We start from the raw sequence: 24,534 nt of genomic DNA, 5'->3' as shown, positions 1-24,534 counted from the left end.
ACTACTTATTAATGTGTACACTTGTTATGTTTGTGATTTATTTAGTAATAGTACTACTTATTAATGTGTACACATTTATGTTTGTGATTTATTTAGTAATAGTACTACTTATTTTTTTCAGATATGGTACACACGTTATATTTATACAGTGCACTATAAATAAACATTTCTGACTTATTACAAAGTATCAGAAATATCAATGGCCATGCTTTTCTGAGTTGAAAGACAAGCAATACCTTTATCTTGCCTTCAATAATGCTGGGGTACTATAAAAAGAATGATATATCACTCCAGTTAATCATCTTTGAAACACAATACACTGCACATACAATAATAACACAGTTAAGTATGATACTATATTTCTTAACACAACTACAATAAAATTAAAAAAGAAAACTCTTGAAAATTAAGACACATTTACAAGTATTACTATTACTAAAGAAATCACAGACATAACAGTTTTACACATGGATGAGTAACACTATTCCTATTAAATGAAATCACATACATAACACTTGTACTAAGTAGTACTATTACTAAATAAATCACAAACATAACAGCTTAAATATTAAGTATAGAATTGTATATATATTGAAATTATTTTGTTAAATACTTGTAACATATATATATATATATATTAATCTGCAGTGTCCTGCTTTATTTGCATAAAGTGAATTATCTTAATTACAGTAAACAACATTCAGGCTGTATTAATATTAGGCTAGAACACTGAAAACTTTCAATATTACATAACTCTTACTAACAACACTAAGTTATGATACAAACATGAAAATCAGAGAGACAGTAGCATTTTCACATCTTTAATGTTATTGTTTCTTACATATACTTATAATTTAATGACAATAAGGAACCTGTTGGTTCATCCAGGCAATCCCATCCACTTTACTAAACTTTAAATCAAAACACTTAAAGCTAATCTTATCATTCAAATACTTATCAAGCCTTCTTTTAAAACTGCCCATCCAAAGGAAATCCATTCCAAAGGCCAACTACCCTGTTACAAAAATAAAGCTGTCTCAGCTGAATATGACCCCTAACCTGCTAAAATTTATATTTATGTCCCCTAGTCCTACCATTCTCACAATTAACTATGAGACAAGATGATACATCAACACTATCAGTTCTCTAAACAATCTTAAACACCCTTAGATCTCTTCTAACTCTTCATTTTCAAGATAAAACCATTTCAGAGATCTAAATCTGTCTTCATATGACAACCTTTCCATTCCAGGTATCATTCTAGTAGCCTTCCTCTGAACCCTTTCCAACAACTCAATGTCCTCCCTGAAGGAAGGAGCCCAAGACTGAACACAATATTTCGAATGTGGCCTAACCAATGACCTATACAATGAAATTATTATATCTTTAGACTGACATTCAATATTATGTAGATATAATCTAAAATTCTATTTGCTCTGCTATTAGGAATAGCACATTGCTTGGATGGCTTAAGGGACTATTCAACTAGAACACCAAGATGCTTTTCTTTTGAGAAAGAGTTTTTGTTTCAAAAGCATGGTAGTTGATAAGTATCGTTGAGTATTGCAACAATATGTTATATGTACTAGCATTGTAATATTTACTCACCCAAGTCTCTAAGCCATCTATCAATAAAAAAAAGATCCAGTTAATAGCTTTATACATATTTGTACTGTGATTTTTGTTTTAAAACAGTAGATGATGTACAGTAAGTTTACTTTTTTATCATACATTCTTTATTATTTCAAGGATCATTCTCCATCTTACACGAGATACTATCCTCAAGGTTATCATTTAGCTGAAGGATCACCAGAAGATGAACATGTAGTTTCTCAACAAAGTCTACTTGAACCAGGTGGTAGCTATGAAAACCATCATTCCTTGTCTGAGAGAAGGCAGGCTGGAAGACAAGATGGGGATGGATATTTCATAAGTGAAAACAGTGCGAGTAATGAAGGGCAGCAATGCGTAGAACAGATTGTGTTAGATAACAATGAAAGTGATTTATTAGAATATAGAACTAATGAAAACCATATGGCAGATACACTTAACAATCTCAAATCCAGTGACATGTGTAGTCGTTTTGAAATGAATGGGTTTACAGAAGAAAATCATGAGGAAGAAGACCTTTTGATCAGTAACTTAGGAACAAGACAGAATGATGAAGATAACCAACAGTTAGCCATTCTTTATCAAAATGAAAGAAATTTTAACATGCATGAAAAAGTTGATTACATTAGAAGAAATGGTACAGGAGAAGAAAGAAGTGGCTCATTTGGTGATGGGGACAAATTCCAACTTTTGCCAGGTGAAAGAGGTAAGACTGTGGTTTGATATTGAAGACAATAATAAAGTATGAATAAAATACTATGAAATGTTTTACTACAAAGAATTAACAATATATGCACACACAGTTATCTCATGCTTGGTATTTTGCCATTAAATAATATAACAGATTCTGTGATAAAACAGTGTTTGCCATTGTTTCTTTGTAGGGATGTGTCCATAACTATTTTAAACTAAATCATCATCATTTAACGTAAGCTCTCAAATTGCTTTGAAACTGAGTGAAAGTTAAAAAATACAGACATGAAGTAAGTTACATTGTAGGTGAAAAAATACTATTAAAATTTTACTTTCTGGTACAAAAAAGTAAAATTTTTTGCTCTCAATTTAAGCCTATAAGTTAGAATAAGTGATATATTTTGTGTGGGTTTTAAAACAAGTTTGATTTTAAGAAAAAGGCCTCATCAGCTTTGTAAATTTTTTTTAGGTTAATAGTACCAAAATAAAGAATATGTCAGTAAAGAAGTGCCAATGATATATTTTTATTTATTTATTTCTATTAATGTGAAAAGACATAGAAAACCAATCATCTTCAGGCTTGTCAGTGATGCGTAATCTACTTTTGTACTAAATTTTCTATAGCCCTTAAAGTTAATGAAGACATATGGAAAATCTTTCGAAAAACATCAAGTGTGATGGCAAGAAAAGCATAAATGAAAGAAAAATTTTGAATTGTTTTTTTCCTTTCTTTCTTAATTTTTCATGTGAATAACATCAAGGATTAAGATTTTATACAAAAATAAAACTGCCAATAAATAACTAAAATACTTGATTTTAAAATCATGTCACATTGCCTAATTTGAAATTTTAGTTACCACTGCATTTAGTGGGTTGCTGTAACAAGCCCAAGCAAGTGCCAAGTTTGTAATAGTTTATATCATAGTTTTAATGTGTAGCCCTATGTATCCAGGTAATGTGTAGTGTTACCCTTATTTCACAGAAGAACTATTTACTGAAAGACTGATAATTCTCTTGGTAGTAGCTTTTATGCTTTATTAGTTCAATTAATAATATTTCTTTTAATTAATATGTGATTGAAACCAGAACTAACATGGACTCAATCAACATCCGAGTGATTTGTGTTTTAGATTATTACATGTTTCCGAAACAACACCTCAAATTTGCACACAGAATAGCTATATCTCTTATGTGTCTGCCTATGAGATTTGCATGCTACTAACCTTCAGTTAACTCTCACCTAAAATTCATGTGTGTGTAACTTGAACTGTGCTGGTACATGATGATATTATCATGTGACAATACTCCCTTCACCAGTAGGAGGGCTACACTACCTCAATGTGCAGTAACTCCCCTTAAGCACTTGTACTTGCAGTATATTCATTCTTTTTCTCAGCATTTGCTTTGAATGAAGGTGTTGATTTTTCTGCTACGTTCAATATACAATTCAAAGGAACATGTTTCGTTCTACCATAGCTTTTTGTTTCAAAAGAATTGTAATGACTTCTCAAGTGATGATAACTTTGAATGTGTCTTTGATTTTTCCCATTCTTTACTTCAGGAAACCCATTCTTAGCATTACTTTGTCTTTCATTCATCACCTGATTTTAAGTTTTATGCTGATTCCTTTCTAGAAAAACTTCACACCCGTACCCACAAGCCTTGTCCTCTTTGCCTTCTTGACTCTTTTGTCCTGACTTATAGCCATCCTTCCTATCATTTTCTAGATTCTCAGTCTTTGAAATCTCTTTTGCCTGCTTGGGGAGATTATCCCTTGTCTTCTATTTTGATCTTTACTGCCAATTTTTGCAACTTCATCTTTTTTTCACCACCCTCCTGCTTTACCTCTCATCCCCTTATATTTGAGGCACTTCATCATGCCCCAGAAGGATTTTCCAGAGATGTTCACTCCCTTCTCTTTACTGCCTTGGTCTGTACCACTTTTTTTTTGCTCTGTCTCTTATTATTTGGTTCCCCTGCTGTTGGGTCAGAATGCACTCCTCACTAATGTTCATCTCTTTCTTATCTGATTCACTGGAGACTCGTGCTGAAGCAGCCCAGCATCACTCCTTGTTACCTTCTCTAGTTTCTTGCCTTTCTCAACCTTGCTTTTTGTCTCCTGTTCCTTGACCATATCAGTCTACCCTTCCCATTCCAATTTCCAAGCCTTCCTCTTTTTCTGCTTTCCAACATCAGATTTGTCACTCATCTCATTAGTGATTATCCTATTGTTTCGGAACCAGTGGGTGATCATCTGTCTCACTTCACTAACTTTAGTCTCACTTTTCTTCTGAAAGATGGGTTCTTTAGGTTTTCACCCATGGCCTCTCTCCATTTTTCTTGTCTTCCCCCTTCTCTCCTCTTCCCATTTCCTTTATCTTCATTTATTCTCAACATCATGAAGATGTGGTCTTTGATCTTTTGACTAAAATTGTAATCGAAAGGGTATACACCCTTTCTCTGGGTTTTTACTCTCACCTATTTGTGGTCCCCAGGAATACCGGGGACAGGCATCTGATTATAAACATATTGTCTCTCAACCAGTTTCTGGTTGCTCCACATTTTTGGATGTAGAATTTATTTTCTCCGCAGTGGTCATTTTCACCAGGTCTGTGGATGACAAAGGTCAACATATCAGATGCCTTTCTACATACTCCAATTGTCCCGTCCTCAAGATGTTTTCTATGTTTCGTCTGTTGGAACCAAGTCTTTCAATTCTGTGCTCTTCCGTTTAATGTATCTTTGGCCCCTTATGTTTTCAGTTGAGTTATGAGGGCCTTTGCTCAACCAATTCACAGATTGGGACAGAGATTCCACTTTTTCATGAATGAGTGGTTCTATTTGCCCCTTCTCGGGAGGTGTTCTCTTACTCCTCCCATGTTCTGTTGTAGGCTGCTCAGTTGGGATGGCTTATCAGCCTTTCCAAATGCTATCTCCCGCCTACACTGTATTTAGTTCATTTGGGCATTTACTTCAATTCTCACCTCAGATGGACTCAGCCTTCACCACTTCATATTATGCAGACTACAGCTCTTGTGAGTATTTTGATTGGCATTTTATGGTTTCATTGTAACTTTGCAGTTCACCTGGTGTACTGTCTGAACTAGAAGTTCTGTAAGACATATAAAGTTGAAATTTCAATGCTTTTGTTGTCAACAGTGCTGATTATTTATTCCAAGATTACAATGAGTAAGAGTAGTTTAGTTGTTAAGTGCAATCGGTTTTATTTGGGAACTCAGAACTGGTCATCATATTTAAGGAAGCTAGTAATGAAGTTGTACAATTGGTTTTTTTAGGGTTTGAAGGTAGGATGGGAAATTTGAGGCATCCTAAATAGAGTAGAGGTGATAGATAGAGAGAAGGGTAAAGTGTGGGAAATGGCAGCAGAGAAACTTAAGCTTTTCCATGGAAAATATGCAATAGCTAATAATGACTTTCAGTAAGTTAGAAACATCTTAATATAATGGACGTAGTGTGTATATATATATCTATGTATGTGACAGAAATGCTAAGTACAATGTGGCACTACCTACTGAATGGCACCACAAACGAAAATCAATATAAAATTTCCCACTTTAGGTATTTAAGATTCAGACAATTAGAAAAATAACTGCAGTACGTGTAACAACCGTTTCTCTGTCACAGGACACAATCTTAAATAAAAGAGATGACTGGTTTATTAAATTATACTTTCTCTTTAATTTAAAAGGAAAGATTTACACAGGAGATTTCACTAGCAAATCTTAACAAGATATAAACATATAGTTAATGGCCAGTAAAAGGAAAGATTTATTACACAGGAGTCTTCACTAGCAGATCTTGACAAGATATAAACATATAGTTAATGGCCAGTAAAAGGAAAGACTTATTACACAGGAGTCTTCACTATCAGATCTTGACAAAATATAAACATACAGTTAATGGCCACTAAAAGGAAAGACTTACACAGGAGTCTTCACTAGCAGATCTTGAGTCTTTCAAAATAGAAACATATAGTTAACGGCCAGTAAAAGGAAAGATTTACACAGGAGTCTTCATTAGCAGATCTTGACAAAATATGAACATGTAGTTAATGGCCACAAAAAGGAAAGACTTACACAGGAGTCTTCACTAGCAGATCTTGACAAAATAGAAACATGTAGTTAATGGCCACTAAAAGGAAAGACACAGGAGTCTTCGCTAGCAGATCTTAAGTCTTTCAAAACAGAAACCTATAGTTAATGGCCACTAAAAGGAAAGACTGAGTCTTCACTAGCAGGTCTTTACAAAACAGAATCATGTAGTTAATGGCCACAAAAAGGAAAGACTTAGACTGGAGTCTTCACTAGCAGGTCTTTACAAAACAGAATCATCTGTTTCAAATAAATTCAGAAATATATCTACTTTCTGTGACAGTACTAGGGCAGTACTAAATACCCAAGGTAAAGTCGAACACAACATGATTCCATGAAACAGTAGATAGTTTCTATGACTACAGTAGATCTTTGTTTCATGCAAGAACTACAAAAGAATTTAAAAGCTTTTTAAAATTTGAAATATTGACTGTGAATAAGTGAGATGTGTAATGTTTGCATATTGTATTCTCAGCATTATTCCCTTTCGTCTTATTTGGTAATAATAGACATGGAAAATCACTTATTATCACCTATTTTAGCAATAATGGGCCTTGAAATAGACATGTACTACTAGTTATAATTGGTTTTTGAGAACTAAACTTTAATTAGTCTGTAAAAGCTTACAAACTGAATAGTTACTCATACCATTAAGACTTTCATTATAATTTACTGAAACTGTTATACATTTTAATTTTGACAGTAAATTGTGCTGTTGAAATTTTTATTATCATTTTTCTAAAGTATCATACACTTTAATGTTGATGGTGTTGTTTTATGATAGAACAGAATGAGCTGCTTCAACTTCAAATACTGTACAAAGCACGGAGCCGCGAACTTCAACAGGTTACTTCCGAGTTGGAACAGTTCAAAGAAGATGCTTCCAGAGAAATTCGCATTCTTAAACATCAGATAACTCTGCTGCAAGGTTAGTGAAAATCCTAATAAAAAGTTACTTTAATGTTAGCTTCTGCTCTTAGTTGTTAGGATTTGAGAGAAACAGTATATAGAAATGCAAACATTATCTGTTACTAGAGTTTATCAAAATGTTCATATCTTGAAGAAGTTTCAGTGTAAAATTTGCTGTAGTTGTAAAACTCGTTAATAAAAATTTGGGATTATTATTTCTAGAATAACTGAAATAAGTAATATATCTACAGTAGTGTGAAACAAGAAAAAAAAATGAAAATTTGTATGTAAGCTTTGAGTATAATACACCATTGCATTTGGAATTTTGAGAAACTTTTCAAGTTTCTGATAAAAGGTAAACTTTTTGTTGATATAAATTATGTAATATTCTAGATTTTCAGTATCAGTAATTTGAGTATCTAATTCGTAAGAAACTGTAGACTTTGTATTCGGGCATTACAAACATTTAATTTGAACCAATGCTGTATTCAACATACCATGTGACACTCAAAAATTGATATTGAGGATTTTTTTTTTAAATATTACTTTTAAATTAAGAAATTAACTAATGTATAATACTAAAATTTGAATTATAATCTACAATTTGATACCAAACTTATTTATATACATTCATATAATAGTAGTTCAGTAAAATTTTGAATGTGAATCAATAAATGCGATGACATGGACTTTGAGCAGTGATCTAGGAAGACCTGTGTTAGTACGGTTAATTGAATGAATTTATTAAGTCTTTTTCAGGCCATTGAGCCCCTTTTATGAATCATCAGCTGAAGAACAAGAAAATGTTTAATAAAATTTTTGTCTAATGATCTATTTATCAAGCTTTTTAATATATTCTCAGGAGATAAGGAAGGTTTGTCCTTTAGTCTACAACAGGCTCAACAACTATTGGCAGATAAAGAGGAAGAAAACAGATCCCTAGAGGGAATTAAGATAGCACAGGAAACTCAGCTGGAAAATGAAAATCAAGCTAAACAAGAGGTTGGTATTGATTTTAAGATTTTTTGTAAAATTTTGCTGTACATAATAAAGAAAGTGTTAAAACTTCTTAAAAAGCCACCAGTGATAAATTACCATCAACATGGACATACATGTATATATGTAGCTTTTCAATTAGCTTAATAACATTACCAAGAGAACAGGAATTGTTTTACTATGTTCTTATCTAAATTCTATCATTTTAACATTGAAATTGTTTGAGTTTATTGTCAAATAATTTCCTGAGATAAGAATAAATGAATTTGGATGCTGCAGTATGGCTGGTAAAGTACATACCCATCCCTCTGGAAATCTGCTAGACATGCTGCCCGAACTGGGAAATCAGCTAAACAAATACTTTATACATATTAAACTTATATTTAAGGAGAAAACATATTTATATGAGCTGTACTACAACTTTTGGCAAATCCAATTCATCCACATCATTCTTCAGGATATATATAGACAAGCACGATGATTCATGCAAGACTGTGACATGGTGAGGTGCAAGTAACTTTTCAGCTTCCTTAGGGCAGAAACAATCTTTCAGCAGTACATGTAGTTGCTGGAGCCACCATATAGATTTTAAGCAGAGTGAAAACTGATGGACAAACATTCTTAAGCACAGGATTTTTGCACATTGCTTCACAAAAATAATGTATGGAAATCTTTGATGAATCTGAAATATTTTGGCAATGACACTGTGCACTTGTTCAATTTAATATTTCACACAGTCCTTTAATTTTAACAGCACCAGGTCATCTTGATAAATGTTGTACATTTCATCAATAGCAGTTGCAGATTGCTTACATAGAGATTTCTCGATCCCTGCTAGTTTATGCATATCACCTGTGGGATATCTGACAGAAACTGATTCAACAGCAGCTGCAAACACTGATTAGTATATACTTTCAAATTCAGCTTATACAGTTTGTGTGACGTTTGCACCTCTGTGCAATGCAGGCTCTTCAATGCATATAGAATTAGAAGTGGATAAAATGGATTTGCAAAACTGTATTACAATGCCAGTATCATTAGCATCTGGCAGAAGAGAAGCCATGCCTTCGATTTTTGAGAGGGCAAACTGCACTGAAACTTTAGGTGACTGTATTAAAATGTGCACTGGTTAAGTTATTGTAAACAGCTTTTCCAACAACTTCAGACCAAAAAACATTCTGAACTTCTGCATGCTATTAATTAACCCACAAGCTTGCACATGCACGTTTGATGGCAATGCAGTATCATTACAGGTTTCCTCTAGCCATCCAACAAACTGGCAGTTCCAAAACATACATACCTCCACTGACACTAATAGCTATTTCTTGATCTTCATCTTTGCCATCTAATGTTGTGTTCACTTGCTCCAGTCTTTATATACCCCACTCAACTGCCCTCAGCAATATCTAATTTGCAAAACTTTATGCTGGCCCTCACACACACCCTCTATACAAGTACTGTATATAAGCACTGTATGCAGACAATAAAATCACTTTTTCCTGACAAAACGCGAGCATTCAGACTAACATTTTATGAATTACATTTTCTCAGTTTTGCTTTCTATTAAATGGGAATTCTTTGTTTTGTTATCCAGAGATATATTTAGTTGAATTTGTTTTTTGTTTTTTTTCCTATAAATATATTTAAAAAAACATTGGATATGAACCCTCATGTAATGGTTTCAAGCACGGAGGCTACTCAGCCCTCGTCTACTCCTCCTTTGTTATTTAGTGGTGGTCGGCAGTTTGGGGGGGAGCCACTTTCTGTGGAAGCTGTCTGTGATTTGATTTTCGGGGCAAGATTGAGTCCTTCATGCGGCCTGGAGGGAATCTCTCCGGGAGGTGCTGATTCGAATTTTCATTCTGAAACAGGATATTCTGGGGAGAATTTAGACTCCCTGTTTCTTGCTGCTTCTTTCACTAGAGCTTCCTCTCCTGAAGACTCATCTGATCAGCCACCTTCTGCACCTTTTCTGCAGTTAGTTACACATGTTTGTGAAGTTTTGGAGTTGCAACCAGTTGCTTTTGAGTCTATCCCTACTTTGTTTTCCGATCATTCTTAAGGGAATTACTTAGTTTTTCCTCCTTCTCCTGATATTGCTTTGCAACACAATTACATGAGGGTGTCGCTATACCTTCCCCCCTTCATTTATCTGAACAACATGCTCTGATGTATCTTCGTCAAGATGATATATATTTGGACACTCAAAGGTTGGATCCATTGTTGGATCTATGGATTGCCTGGTATGAACCTGTTATCTCTCTTAACAGGTTGCAATTTTTGTTGATTTGTTTGACTCTTACTACTGTTTTAAGATACTTCTCTTCCCTTCAACTTTTGTCTGAAGCATATCACCGATTGCCTTAACAATTTGACGATGAACTGGCCCCTTTACTGGTCACTACTATGACATGTTTGTCCTCTTCAGGACTTGCCTTGGTGTTGTGGTTGTTCTGTTGCTGGGACTTATTGAATCGTGATGCATTTTTGGAGGGTATTCACTTACCTTTTTCTGCCCTTCAAGATATATGGGAAGTGCCTTTTCTTGTGCCTTATTTCTTTGCTGGAATTCCAGAATCTTTAAAAGCCAGAGTTGATACAGCACATTTGCAGTCTTCCTTTTTGTCTTTGGCTGCTTGACTCTATTCTACTTCCATTTGTACTTCTGCAGATTCATCTCTTCTTGTTTCAAGGCCCCCTCTTTCCATTGATTCTCTTAATTGTTTCCGTCCTTATTCTCAGGAGATATTTCACGGGCCGGTATGTGGACTTCTCCCAAAATGTTCATATCTCATTACCTTCATGATCTGGCAGTTTCCTCTTCAAAGGAACTTCATCTTTCCCCCTGTGGCTTTGTTGACTACCTCTACTAGATTTTACCAGGGTGGTTAGTAATGTGTTATCTGACTTACAGTTATTGTTCTTTTCTCTTTAGAGTCCCTATTGATTTATTTTGGATCCCACTTAGTGGCGAGTGTTGCCCAGTCAGTTGTGCTTGTATTTAAATTCCGCACTAGCAGCATTTATATCGGTTCCTGGTTGCAATGGGCTCTGTCGAGATGAGGTGTTCCAAAAGACCATAGTAACGTGTTATCTGACTTACAGTTATTGTCCTTTTCTCTTCTAGGGTCCCTATTGATTTCTTTTGGATCCAACTCTGTTGGTGAGTGTTGCCCATTCAGGTACGCTTGTATTCAAATTCTGCACCATGGACTATCATGAGTAAAGTTAAAGGGGATTTTGCCAGTACCTGCTGATTTTAAAGCTGAATCAGCCGGGATAAGTTTGCTTTTAAAATTAGGGAACGTGGTTCACCTGTTGCATTGTCCCTGGAGACCTGTTCATCAGGACTCCCCAGCGCTTATGTTCTCCCCTTACTTCTACTAGTGGAGCTCGGAAGTCCTCACCACACCCAGTGCCCAGTGTCTGGGGTGGTGAACAGAGGATTTACCTTCAGAGTGTTGAGTTTTCTCCACTCTCGGAGAAGAGGGGAAAGTTGGGGACCCTCCTACCTGGGTCTTTGGAAGTTTTTTTCCCACATGGCGGTAGTAGCAAGGCCAACCTACATGGGAGACTACTCGTAAAACTAGTCCAGATTTGATGCTTAGCTATCCAGTAGGGGGGGGGTGATTGGACCCTCTTATGAATACTGATGATGACAAAACCTTGTCCGCTATCTCATCGTAAAGTTGAACGTGACACGGTCCCATCTTTGGTCTTTGGTGGGACAGTGTTCCACATCCTCTCCTTAATTGAATGGGTAAGTGGAATTCTCCTTGCCCATTTGATGGGGGAGTAAAGACAACTGTTTGTAAATCCAGACTAGATGAGTCCTGGACTTTGTTAGAGTATGGCATATGATCCCATCAATCCAGACCTGGGATGTTGCCTTTTGGACTTCTTCAGGTTGATCAGAAGGATTGTTGTTGTTGTCTTTCTTTCATAAATCCAGTGGTTTGAAATGCGTAATTCTCTGATTACTGGTAGGAATCCTATCACAAAGATATATATATCTGCAGGCCAACTACCCTGGCCACCAATGAGGGATATGGGTACCATGACCTCTTAAATCCAACCTGAGTTGTGGAACCTCGGCTGTTTGGTCAGGGTTGGACCATCATACTTATATTCCACCCTTTTACATTTTCTGTAGTTCTGGGTGAAGAGCATACCTGTTCTGGATGTTCCCCACTTTGATACCACTTCTCATGGTACATATTTGTTCTCTGCAGATGCTTTCTATATGATCTCTGTCCTCACTGGCCCCTCAACCTTCTCAATGTGGGATTCTAGCTATTAGTGTCAGTGGAGGTATGTATGTTTAGGAAGTTATCATTTTCCTAAACTGAAAATGTATTTCCAAACATACTTACCTTTGCTGACACTCTTCCTCCCTCCCTTCCTCTCCCATGGCCAGGTGGTGAGGGCGCTTGACTCACCATCTTCGGGTCGTGGGTTCGAATCTCTGTCACACCAAACATGCTTGCCCTTTCAGCCATGGGGGCATTATAATGTGTGGTCAATCCCACTATTCATTAGTAAAAGAGTAGCCCAAGAGTTGGCGGTGGGTGGTGATGACTAACTGCCTTCCCTCTAGTCTTACACCACTAAATTAGGCATGGCTAGTGCAGCTTTGCACGAAATTCGTAACAAACCAAACCACACTCTTCCTCCCCACTAATAGCCGGTGTTAGTGACTAGAATGTGGTAAGTCTCGAAAAAGTAATTTTATTGTCTGCATACAGTGCTTATATACAGTACCTACATGGAGGGCATGTGAGGGCCAGCATAAAGTTTTGCAAATTAGGTATTGCCGAGAGCAGTTGAGTGGGATATATAAAGATTGGAGAAAGTGAACACAATGTTAGATGGCAAAGATGAAGATTGAGAAATAGCTATTAGTGTCAGCAGAGGTAACTATGTTTGGAAATACATTTTCTGTTTAGGAAAATGATAATATTGAGCTACATATGACATCACAGCATTGCCTCACAAAACCCAGTGTGTTGGACACAGAGATAGTAAAGTGGCAGAAGGGGCATCATCCACTGTAAAGGCTTCATAGGATGCCTTTCTACGAGGGGAGTATTTAATAACTGCGACCACCTGTTGTAGAACTTCCTGTAATTCCACCTAGTACAAATGAGAACTTATAATGGACTATCAAGTTCAGTCCATGACCCAAACAGTAGCTGAAGGTGAATTTTGGATGTTCCTTTAAAATTTGTTTTGCTACGCCATCTTTATGGCCTTTCATTGTACTGGCTCCATCATAACTCTGTGCATGAGCTTGATTATTATCTAATCCATATGATAATAGTCCTTGTTTGATTGTATTTGTAATGTTTTCAGCTGTTGCATTACTGAGAACAGATAATGCTATCCATTTCTCATCTAAATTTAAATCATCATCGACATATCTCACACACACAAGCTTAATTGCTTCTGATATGCAGAGTCACAAACTTCATCTCAAGTGATGTAAAAAAACAGTTGTTGTTAACAGCTTCCACAACATTACTGAGTACATTATGAGCTATGAGTTCCATGATTTCATTCTGTGAGACCCAAATGCAGTATTTATTATGGACATGTGAAGAAAAATATGTATTAAACTAGGGGTTGTGCTTTGATACCAACTTCAACATTTCCATAAAGTTACCTTCTTGAGCCTCAAGTGCCCCTGTATGCCAAACCTTACTTTCCAAAATATATAATTGCATCAAAAACCATCTCAAGTGCTTTCCTATTTGTCTCCCATCTTTCAACTTCTTTGTTGCTAACATACTTTGCCATTGTGTTTTGTGTTTCAACATTGATTTTTGTAGTCATGCATTTGCTATAACTCTGACTTCTGTATTGTTTTTGTAGACCATCCTTTCTCTTTCTAAAATTATTCCATTCTATTACTCATGGAGATGTAAAAACTGAGGAATAGTGTGATGGAAGTAAGCAATTACTTTGCACAGCCCACGTACATAGACGACAAATTATATCATTTGTATCACACCTGTATTCAACCCAGCCTTTTTGCTGTTTTCCTGCTAATGATTTTGTTACTACTGTGGATGTTAATTCTGCACATTGTGATGTTGATACTAACAGGTTCACTGCTACTGAAGTAGATGTTGATTATGCACATTGTGGTGTTGATACTGACAGGTTCGTTGTTACTGAAGTGGATTATGATTGTGCACGTTGTGATGTTGATACTGATAGGTTCGTTATTATTGAAGTGGATGTTGTTTCTGCACATGACACCAATACTACTGTGCTTATTATTACTGAAGTAGATTATGATTGTGCACATTGTGATATTGATACTGATAGGTTCATTGTTACTGAAATGGATGTTGATTCTGCACATTGAGATGTTGATACAGGTAGGTTCATTATTATTGAAGTGAATGTTTTTTCTGCACATGGCACCAATACTGGTGGGTTTATTGTTGCTGAAGTGGATTATGATTGTGCACAGGATGCCAATTTTACTGATACTACCAGCTTTAGAAATGCTGTTAAAACTGCCTGTGAAGTTTTATGCTTCTTTAAAGGATCCACTCATCTAAAAGATTAGAGAAAATATTGGCAACATTTTGTATTGTGGATAATTTAAGGAATGGCTTGTGCATAAAACTATAAAAATTATTATTAGGTTCAACACATCTCGGTAGGACTAAGCCTTATAGTAGGTACATATATTTGAACTCTAGGTCTCTAGTACAGTTGGTAAACTGCTAAAAGATTCTATAATATTCATAGTGGTAATTATTAATTGTAATTTAATATCCTACATGGTACCTATAAGTCATTGCACATTTCCTTAATGTTGTCAAGCCAATTACATTTTCTGGTGTGGTCTTGGAGTGTTTTCAACCACTATTGTAATAAATATTAAAAAACAAACAGACAGAGTGCAGGCAAATTTTGGAGTATAAAAACAAAAAAAACCATTGTTTACACTTATCCAAAATAGCTGACTTACATATAATATAAAGAGAATCATAAACCTTGTTTAAAATTTGGTGGATCTAGCAGTGCATTGCATTGTAATATTACATATATAGAATCATATAACAGTTTAAAAATTGATCTATAAAAGGAAAGAACTCGCCTTATCGTGAACAGATAGCAAGAGTAAAATGACAGTAAATGGCTTTGTTCGAGTGATGTGATTAAAAATTATATCAAATCAGGTACAAATGAGGATATGTAAACATAGCTATATATGTAAATTTATATTTTGTATACGCACATCAGTAAGTTGCCAGTTAAATATTCAAAATGACATTCTATTCCATTGTATAGTAAATTGTTTATAAATGAATCATGATAATCATTCTGTTATGCATTCCATATATATATATGTAGTATTGGTAACTAAACATCACAGCTCAAATAAATAACCCATTAAACTCTCAAACCTATATTATGCAAATATAATGAATTGAGTGCATACAGATGGTATTATTCTGACTGAATATTATTGTCAACTTAATGCTGTTTCTTTTTGAAATAGCTATATAAACTTAAGGTATGTGTAGAGAGTAGAGAACAATTCAAGCACTGCAATTCTTTTATGTTTTCCAACTTACTTATTTTTATCAATCTACTAGCGTATAGCCTGTTGAAATGATGGGGCTAGTACTATCACCCTCACCACATAGTATACCCTAACTTCACGTTTTATAGCTAATTGAAATAAATACATTTAGAGAAATCAAGCTTGACCAACAAAAAGGCAGAAAACTACAGTCAAGGTAGTCAAACATCGGTAAATTCCTGTGTGAACCCATCAAAATTAAGATCATTCATGAAATTAATTTGTGATGTATTTATAGAATAATTATTGGTAAAAATCAGTTAGATTTATGTCATGCTGCTTAGAAACAAAACTATAACCTAATATTTTTGTTAGTCTATGTACTGAAAGTATAAAATGAAATGTATAGACAACAAAACTGAAAAAATATTTTTTGATTTATTAATTTAGAGTCTATGTTGATTAAAGAGGTTTGTTTTTCATTAAAAACGTTGGTGATATAACAGAAAATAGTTTAATTTAGAAATGATTTAAGTTTAAAATTGAATTGATATTTTTACTTTCAGGATAAATTTTATGCACCTTGGCTTTAGGCTAGGTGAACCCACACTACGTCTTTACTTTAGGCTTATTATACCAACACTCACTACACTTATAAGGTTTCATGGCACCCTCCCCTCCCCTTCATGGCTCCATTGCACCTCCATCACTAAAATCTTAATGGGCAGATAGTAATCATATTATTCTATCTGGATAAATGCATTTGGGCTTTTATAACTTATGACTCCTCCTATTTTGAGAAAATCAAGAGTGACGTGACGTTACACACGCTGACTATCACATTGTTAACCAGCAGCTCATTCAGAGTGAATGTTATACAGTTAGACCTAATTAACCTGAAGTATTCCTCCAGTGATGTGTTCTGTACTTGAGCTTGACTCTTTGTATTTTGGTTCATTACTCTTCCATTTTATGTCACTATATGGATGGGTGGACCTACACATCCTTGACTCATTGTTACCTCTGCTACCAAAGGTGATGGAGATTATGATTTTATTTCGTTTTCATTGATCAGTGTTTATTAATTTTTATTGTTTAATTCAAGTAGGTTTTGATGAAGACACAAGTAGTTGGATGTGCTGCTAATAATTATTGGCACTTAAAGAAACTTTCAACAGTTATTTTGTAACATCTTGGTTATGTATTACTTGAGTATACCATAAAGATGTATATTATTTTTTCTAGCTTATAAGAAAACTTCAAGTTCAAGAATCTACCATTGACTCCCTTCAACAGCAGCTGGCAGATCTTGGCCGGTCTGAGAGTCTGGTGCGAGCACGTGAACAACATGATTCAGTTTTGAATACCTTGAAACAGAGACACATGGAGGAAACACTGGAGCTTAAAGAGGAAGTTGACAAGTGTAAACATCAGCTAGAAGCTCAGGTTTGTGTTTTAAAATAAAATTTTTAATATGTTTTGTGTGGAGTGTGTTCAAATTCTATTTACTTTGAAATTATTGATAGATTATTAAAATCAAGAAAGTGATTTTCAACAGACTTTCTTATGGTTTGTGTAGTTATTAATAAAGCTTATTATATAGCATATGAACTTATAATGGAAAGTTTGATTCATTGACCAGGAAAATGTAAAATTTTTAAAGATAATTTTTTATGTCATGAGGGTGAAATTTATTAAACACTAGTTTTGCAAGATTGTTGCATATTTAAATCTTTAGAACATTTACTGGAACAATAACCTTTATAGCTCGATCTTCACATTGAAAGTGTTCTTTATGTGGTTTAATTTGCACAGTTTTTTCCCCACATTATCAAATGTAAGTTTTTCTAGAATTTCAGAGCATTTGCTGCTTTGAAAATATTAGTTTTTATCATTAATTAATTAATATTCATTGAATGTCAGACAGAGAAAGCTGTGATTTTGCAACAGAAGCTTGATGATCAAGGAAGAATTTATGAAAAAACTATTTTAGAGAAAGCAGAGACCATTACTAGACTTACAATGAACCTCAAAACTAGTCAACAGCAGTGCCAGGAACTTCTAGAAAGTGGTAAAGTAACGGTTTTTTATGCTGATTTAAAGCTGAAATTGAAGTAGTCCATATAAATATACAATGATTGTTTTTATAATCTGTTTATAAAAGTATGCCATTACTAATATCAAGGACTGGAGCAGAAAACTATAATTCCAAAAACTAACACATTATAGGTCATTACACAATACATATAATATAACAAGTGGTCCAAAAATTAACTATTGCACATTGTACATCATCACTCAATACAATAAATGGTCCAAAAATTAATTACACACACATTATAGGTCATTACGCAATACAACAAATGGTCCAAAAATTAACTATTGTACATTGTACATCATTACTCAATTTTGTGACTACATTGGTATTAGCATCTGCTCTCTACACTAATCTTAACATTTTGTGAATACATCCTTATTAGTATGTGCTCTGTACACTAATCTTAACATCTTGTGACTACACTGGTATTAGCATCAGTTGTGTACACTAATTGTAACATTTTGTGAATATATTCATATTAGCATCTGCTGTCTACACTAATCTTGTGACTACATTGGTATTGGCATCTGTTGTCTACACTAACCTTAACATCTTGTGACTACATCCATATTAGTATCTGATCTCTACACTAACCTTAACATCTTGTGACTACATCCATATTAGTATCTGATCTCTACACTAACCTTAACATCTTGTGACTACATTGGTATTAGCATTTGCTGTCTACACTAATCTTAAAATCTTGTGACTACACTGGTATTAGCATCAGTTGTGTACACTAATTTTAACATTTTGTGAATATATTCATATTAGCATCTGCTGTCTACACTAATCTTAACATCTTGTTACTACATTGGTATTAGCATCTGCTGTCTACACTAATCTTAACATCTTGTGAATACATCCTTATTAGTATATGCTCTCTACGCCAACCTTAACATCTTGTGACTACATTGGTATTAGCATCTGCTGTCTACACTAATCTTAACATCTTGTGAATACATCCTTATTAGTATATGCTCTCTACGCTAACCTTAACATCTTGTGACTACATTGGTATTGGCATCTGTTTTCTACAATAACCTTAACATCTTGTGACTATAATTTGTTACTTCATTAGTCTTAGCATTTTTTTGCTACATTAACCGTAGCCTATTGTGACTACAATAGTCTTAACATCTTGTGACTACATTAGCTAGATGTTAGTGCTTACATGTTTGATTAAGTTTCCAGAAAAGTGATCAAAAATGGGATTTGATTAGGCTAAGTGTCAGATATGCAGCTAAAAATAAGGAGGTTTTCTTTGAAGTTGTATATCTTCATTAATCATTCAATGGTGAAACATTTATTAGAGCAAGTGTTCAACTTTACTTAAAAGAAAGTATGAAGCTAAAATGAAGGAATTAATTAATGGAGATAATTGAATTACACTTTTGTTTTGAGTAGGTTACAAATAAGGGAGATTTGTTTGTGTTTTTTACTTATTTATACAATTGTTCTTAGTGAAAGGATTCTAATCTCTTCATTTTAGGCAGATGTCAAAGTATTGTTATCTTATAAGCAATGATATATATCTGTATATAAAAAAGCTATTTAGTATTATAAAATAAGCTAATGAAAACTTCTTACATGCTTTTCATCAATAGGTACAGTTCAAGAACTAAGTCGATTAAAAAACCAATTGAAACTTGTTGAAGAGGAAAAAGACAACTTGGAAAAAAAATTGAAAGATGCTATGGTTAGTGTTTTTGGAAGGATATATTGTTTTGTGTTTAAAAAGATTGGTTGTCAAAAAAAAAGAGAAGCAGATAATTTGCACATACCAACTAAGCAGAAGTCAGTGTTTTAATATTTCCTCATATTCAGTCTAGAGAAGTGTTTTATAATTTGTTTGGTGTAAAATATGTTTTAATGGTTTTATGTAACTGCATCACATCACAAAGTTTAAATCTCTGTAATTAATGATTTGTTCATTGAAATAGTTGTTACTGATATCTTTTGTTATTGATTAATTCTAAAGTATAATATAAAACTTGCGAATGTGTTTGACTTTTTTCTGCTTCAGCAAATTGATACTCTCCAGATTAAAGAAAAAAAGATTATTTTGGTTTCTTTAATATTTGAAAGATGATCAAACAATTAAGACTAAATAAAGATAATTTATTACTTATTTCCACTTGTATAAGTTATGAAATATTACAATGGGGAGTTGTGAAACTGCAGGAACTTTTGAAGGGTGGATGTAATGAAACTATGTGAAGGCTCCATCTACTGTTACAAATAGTGAATGGTGACATTACAGAAAGTTTTAATGGGTGGATGTAATTAAAGTATAAAAAGGCTCCATCTCAGCCACTGTTACAAATAGTGAATGGTGACACAACAGAAAGTTTAGTGAGAATAAAAAAGGTACTGTATAAAACATTTTTTAGTATTCAGGTCATTACATAAAAACAATGGATTTAAACTGGTCAGCAGAGATTCATTTCTAGTTTGTCCTTGACCAGGATAATTGATATGGAGAAGAATGCTCGAAAACTGAACTTAAATCAGTGTTAGGTGGCAGATCCAGGAAACAAGTGGGTGTTTGTTTCTTTCTTGCCAAAATTTACAATTTTTGTTGAAGAGTTGAGAAGAATAAATTTGGTCGTGGTAATGTTATTTATTCTTTAGATATCTGCCAAGATATATGTTAATTATGATGAGTAAAGGACAACTCAGGCCTCTGTTTATTCTCATAATTCTGTTCAAGGCATAGCTAGTTGTCACTCAGTTACTAAATGTTTCATTAAACTGGTAATGTTATTTATTCTTCAGATATCTACACAAGATATAGGTTAATTATGAGGAGTAAAGGACAACTGAAGCCTCTGTTTATTTTCATAATTCTGTTTAAGGTATAGCTAGTTGTCACCTAGTTACTAAATGTTTCATTAAACTGTTAATGTTACTTATCAAGAGATCAATTATTGTTCCAGGTACTAATGTGATGCATAATTAAGTGTGCAAACCTTATTTTGAGCTCAGGACTAATAGTTACATAATTTCTCTTGAGCCATGGCTAAATAACTATTTGTTAACTATTAACAAGTTTAGTGTGGTCTTCTTGACGCATGGTGAAATCTCATTACATGCTCACCTTCTGCAAATTAGAGCCTTTTAGAAATAGCTTAGAATATATTCATACATGAACACTGCATAAAGGAAAATCTTTTGATCCCAACTTGATCATGATACATATGTGACTTTTACTTATTCTGATTTGTGACAATAGTAATTAGAATGTCTGGATTACTACTTGTCTAACTAACAGAATCAAGCTTGAGATCTCGTTAGCGAACTGAGAATTAACCAAGTTGGAATCTTTGTACCCTCAGGATGCTTAGAAGAAAAGTTATGTATGTTAACTAGAAAAACATAGCTATACTAGGCATGTGATAATAAGTTTTTCATTGTGAACCAATGCATACAAACTTGTTTCTTATGTACAATATAGTGTCCACAAATATATGAACATTTTCCAAAAGTGATGTTTTAAAGAATAAGTCAGTTAACAGCCAATAAAAAGGCTCAATCTCAGCCATTATTACAAATAATAGCAGGTGAATGGTGACTACAGGAAGTTTTATTGAGACCATGAAAAGGCTTCATATCAGTCACAAAAAGCTAGTAGGAACACAAGTAGCTAGAAGGTATGCAAATAGCTAGTGGGTATAATATAGCTAGTAGGAGCACAAAACTTTAATAGATATATAATAGTTAGTAGGAACATATATATCTGGTAGGTGTAGAATAGCTATTAGGTATACACTAGTTAGTAGGTATACAACAGCTAAAAGGAACACAAGTAGTATGAAGACACCTAGCTAGAAGGAACGATGGAGTAACTAATCGGGATGCACTAGATAGTTGAAACATAAAATATCTAGTAGGTTGTATAAGATGTGTGATAAAAATATAATTGTTTGCATTAAATACTAGACATCTCCTTTAAACTGTTTTATTTTCATAGTTATTGCTACAAAATTAATTATTTACATCACATAGGGATAATTCCATCTTTTTAAACTGTTTTGTTGTTTTCTTTATGGTTGGATAAACTACGATATAACACTTAATTGTTTGCATTGCATATTAGATATATCTTAAAACTTTCATTGTTTTCTTTTTATTTAATTGTGATACAGGTCTAACTGTTTAAATTACTTTCAAAATGTTTATAAAAAATATTTTGTTGTTTTCTTTAAAGTTGTTTAAATTGTGAGACAAATCTAATTATGTGCTTTACATGTACTTGTTTAAACTGTTGTTGTTTTCTTTGTGGTTGCATACATTGGTTGGTACAAATCTGTTAAGTTACATTACATATGTGATGTTGCTTTGTTTATTTTTAGGAGGAACTAAACAACTTGAAGGTTGAGGTGGAAAATTATGAAAGTCTCTCCAGATTGGGAGTATTTAGTGGATCTGGACTTGATGGTGCAGAGGATTCAATCATTCAATTAGGACTCATTAAACGACCTGGAAAAAGGTACAAACAGTATATTGTTTGAAGCTTTGAATTACATTCCAAATCAGTCTAGATAACTTATAACTAATTCTAATGATAAGTTGGCAAACAATCATGTATTAGCATAATAAAGTGATTTATTTTTCTAGGAACATACTATATATATTTACAGACCAATGCTCTTTTGAAACACGTTGTATGTTCCCCTCAAAATAGATCACTTTAACATGCTTATAAGTTGTTTTTTCCCGGTGTATTAGCATAATGGGCTTCTTTACTCAAGTAGATAACTACTGCTTTAGGTGTTTATGAAATTATTTTAATTAATAAATGAGAGACTGATTCTACAAACATTTTCTTTTTTTGATGATTTCAGTAAAATTTATATAGTACAAATGTAACAACTTTAGAAACTTGATTAAATAGACACCAGCAGAAAACCTAAGTAGACATCCAGTGAAGATACATGCAAAATACAAATTCTCTTGTTTTGCAAAACATGCATATTATTAATAATAATATTACTTTTGTTTTTAATGTAAATGAAGACGTTTTTGTAACTTATGCAAATTTTTACTCTAATTTTATATGTATATTAATGAATTTCTTACAAGTGTTACATCATGTCTTGGATTAAAATACATTGAAGTAGAAACTGACAAAAAGTTTATAAATGTGACTATAATGGATTATTAAAAAGGTAGATTGGTAATGGACAGCCACTGCATATGTATGTAACAATTGGAAATGTGGATCTTTTAAACTGTGATGTGCTTTATGTTCTTGTTAAGTGCTGTTTTAATATCTTTCTATTTAGTGTTTTTTCATAATTTTAGCAGGCCCGGCATGGCCTGGTGATTAAACCTCTCGACTCGCAATCTGCGGGTCCCAGGTTCGAATCCCTGTTCCACCAAACATGCTCACCCTTTCAGCCATGGGAGCATTATAATGTGACAGTCAATCCCACTATTCATTGACAAAAGAGTAGCCCAAGAGTTGGCAGTGGGTGGTGAGTGACTAGCTGCTTTTCCTCTAGTCTTTCACTGCTAAATTAGGGACGGTTAGTGCAGGTAGCCCTCATGTAGCTTTGCACAAAATTCATAACAAACCAACCCATAATTTTAGCTTTATGTAAAGACATATAAAGAAAATGATGAAATAATTTTTGAACCGACAGTACCAAAAAAAAAACAAATAGACATCAACATGTGTGAATCTGTGAGTTATTGTATTCTAGTTCATGAGTGTAGACACTTTTATATATATGTTAAGCTTTAGAGTTGAATGTATATGTTCAAAAATTTAGTGATTTTTTGTCTTACTTATCATATACTAGTTAGTGTTCAAAAAGTTTTTTATGTTGTTTACATTGTAGTCTTGACTAAAACTATTACCAGTGTAGTGTGATTAGAAAATGGAGTTTTGTTTAAGATACTAAGATAACAGTATTATCAAAACCTAACTGATAGACATTTGTTTCATTTAAGTTTACAGAACAGAGATGATGTTCTTACTAATCTGAAAGCTGAATTAGAACGTTGTTTAACAAACGTGCGGACACGAAGACTTCAAGCAGCAAATCTACAAACAGAACTCACTCAAGCTGCCAAGGAAGTAAATCGATGGCAAGAGAGAGCAGAAAGTGCAGAGCAGAAAGCTGCCAAAGCTGAAGTGAGTAAAGTTGGAAAAAAGAGTTTTTAGAAATATTATATAACAATGCTGAGTAAGTTAGTGAAAAACAAAATGACTGGAGTTAAAATTAAGGAGTGCTTATTAAAGTAAACAACATTAGTTTTAGCTATCAGTTATCTTATTGAAGGGGTTTTGGTGGAATTTTATGAACTTAATGATTCGATTCTACATTGATATGAAAATATTTGATATCAGCATATCTTCCAGAACCAGTATGAATGAGAAAATGTTAACTCCTATTGAACACTTATCCAGAGTCAGTTATTACCTCACCATAATTACCAGTATTTTATTGACTTTCTGTGAAAGTACTGTATTTTCTTTATTGATTTATAGTAGAGAGGATTGTTAATGATGTATTTTTGGTACTACTTTGGATATCCAGCCATTTTTTCATTGGCTTCCACGT

General features: G+C 33.7%; 1 protein-coding gene across 2 annotated transcripts in view; it reads left to right on the top strand.

Annotated features, from left to right (window-relative positions):
* LOC106467196 (centrosomal protein of 152 kDa-like) overlaps positions 1-24,534 on the top strand; it is a 68,839-nt gene that overhangs the window by 19,486 nt on the left and 24,819 nt on the right. The window contains exons 5-12 of one of the 2 annotated variants that reach the window (XM_022395324.1): positions 1,750-2,317; positions 7,201-7,344; positions 8,188-8,327; positions 17,110-17,310; positions 17,788-17,935; positions 19,570-19,661; positions 22,318-22,454; positions 23,921-24,104. In XM_022395324.1, the coding sequence (XP_022251032.1) occupies positions 1,750-2,317; positions 7,201-7,344; positions 8,188-8,327; positions 17,110-17,310; positions 17,788-17,935; positions 19,570-19,661; positions 22,318-22,454; positions 23,921-24,104 (1,614 nt within the window). Of the gene's footprint in view, positions 1-1,749; positions 2,318-7,200; positions 7,345-8,187; positions 8,328-17,109; positions 17,311-17,787; positions 17,936-19,569; positions 19,662-22,317; positions 22,455-23,920; positions 24,105-24,534 lie in introns of those variants that run through there. The other variant, XM_022395325.1, reaches the window with a different exon arrangement.

Source organism: Limulus polyphemus, unplaced genomic scaffold, assembly GCF_000517525.1.
Source record: "Limulus polyphemus unplaced genomic scaffold, Limulus_polyphemus-2.1.2 Scaffold2525, whole genome shotgun sequence".
NCBI classification, from domain to species: domain Eukaryota; kingdom Metazoa; phylum Arthropoda; class Merostomata; order Xiphosura; family Limulidae; genus Limulus; species Limulus polyphemus.
The sequence above is the reverse complement of the archived record's forward strand: the minus strand, read 5'-3'. Positions and strand labels throughout refer to the sequence as shown.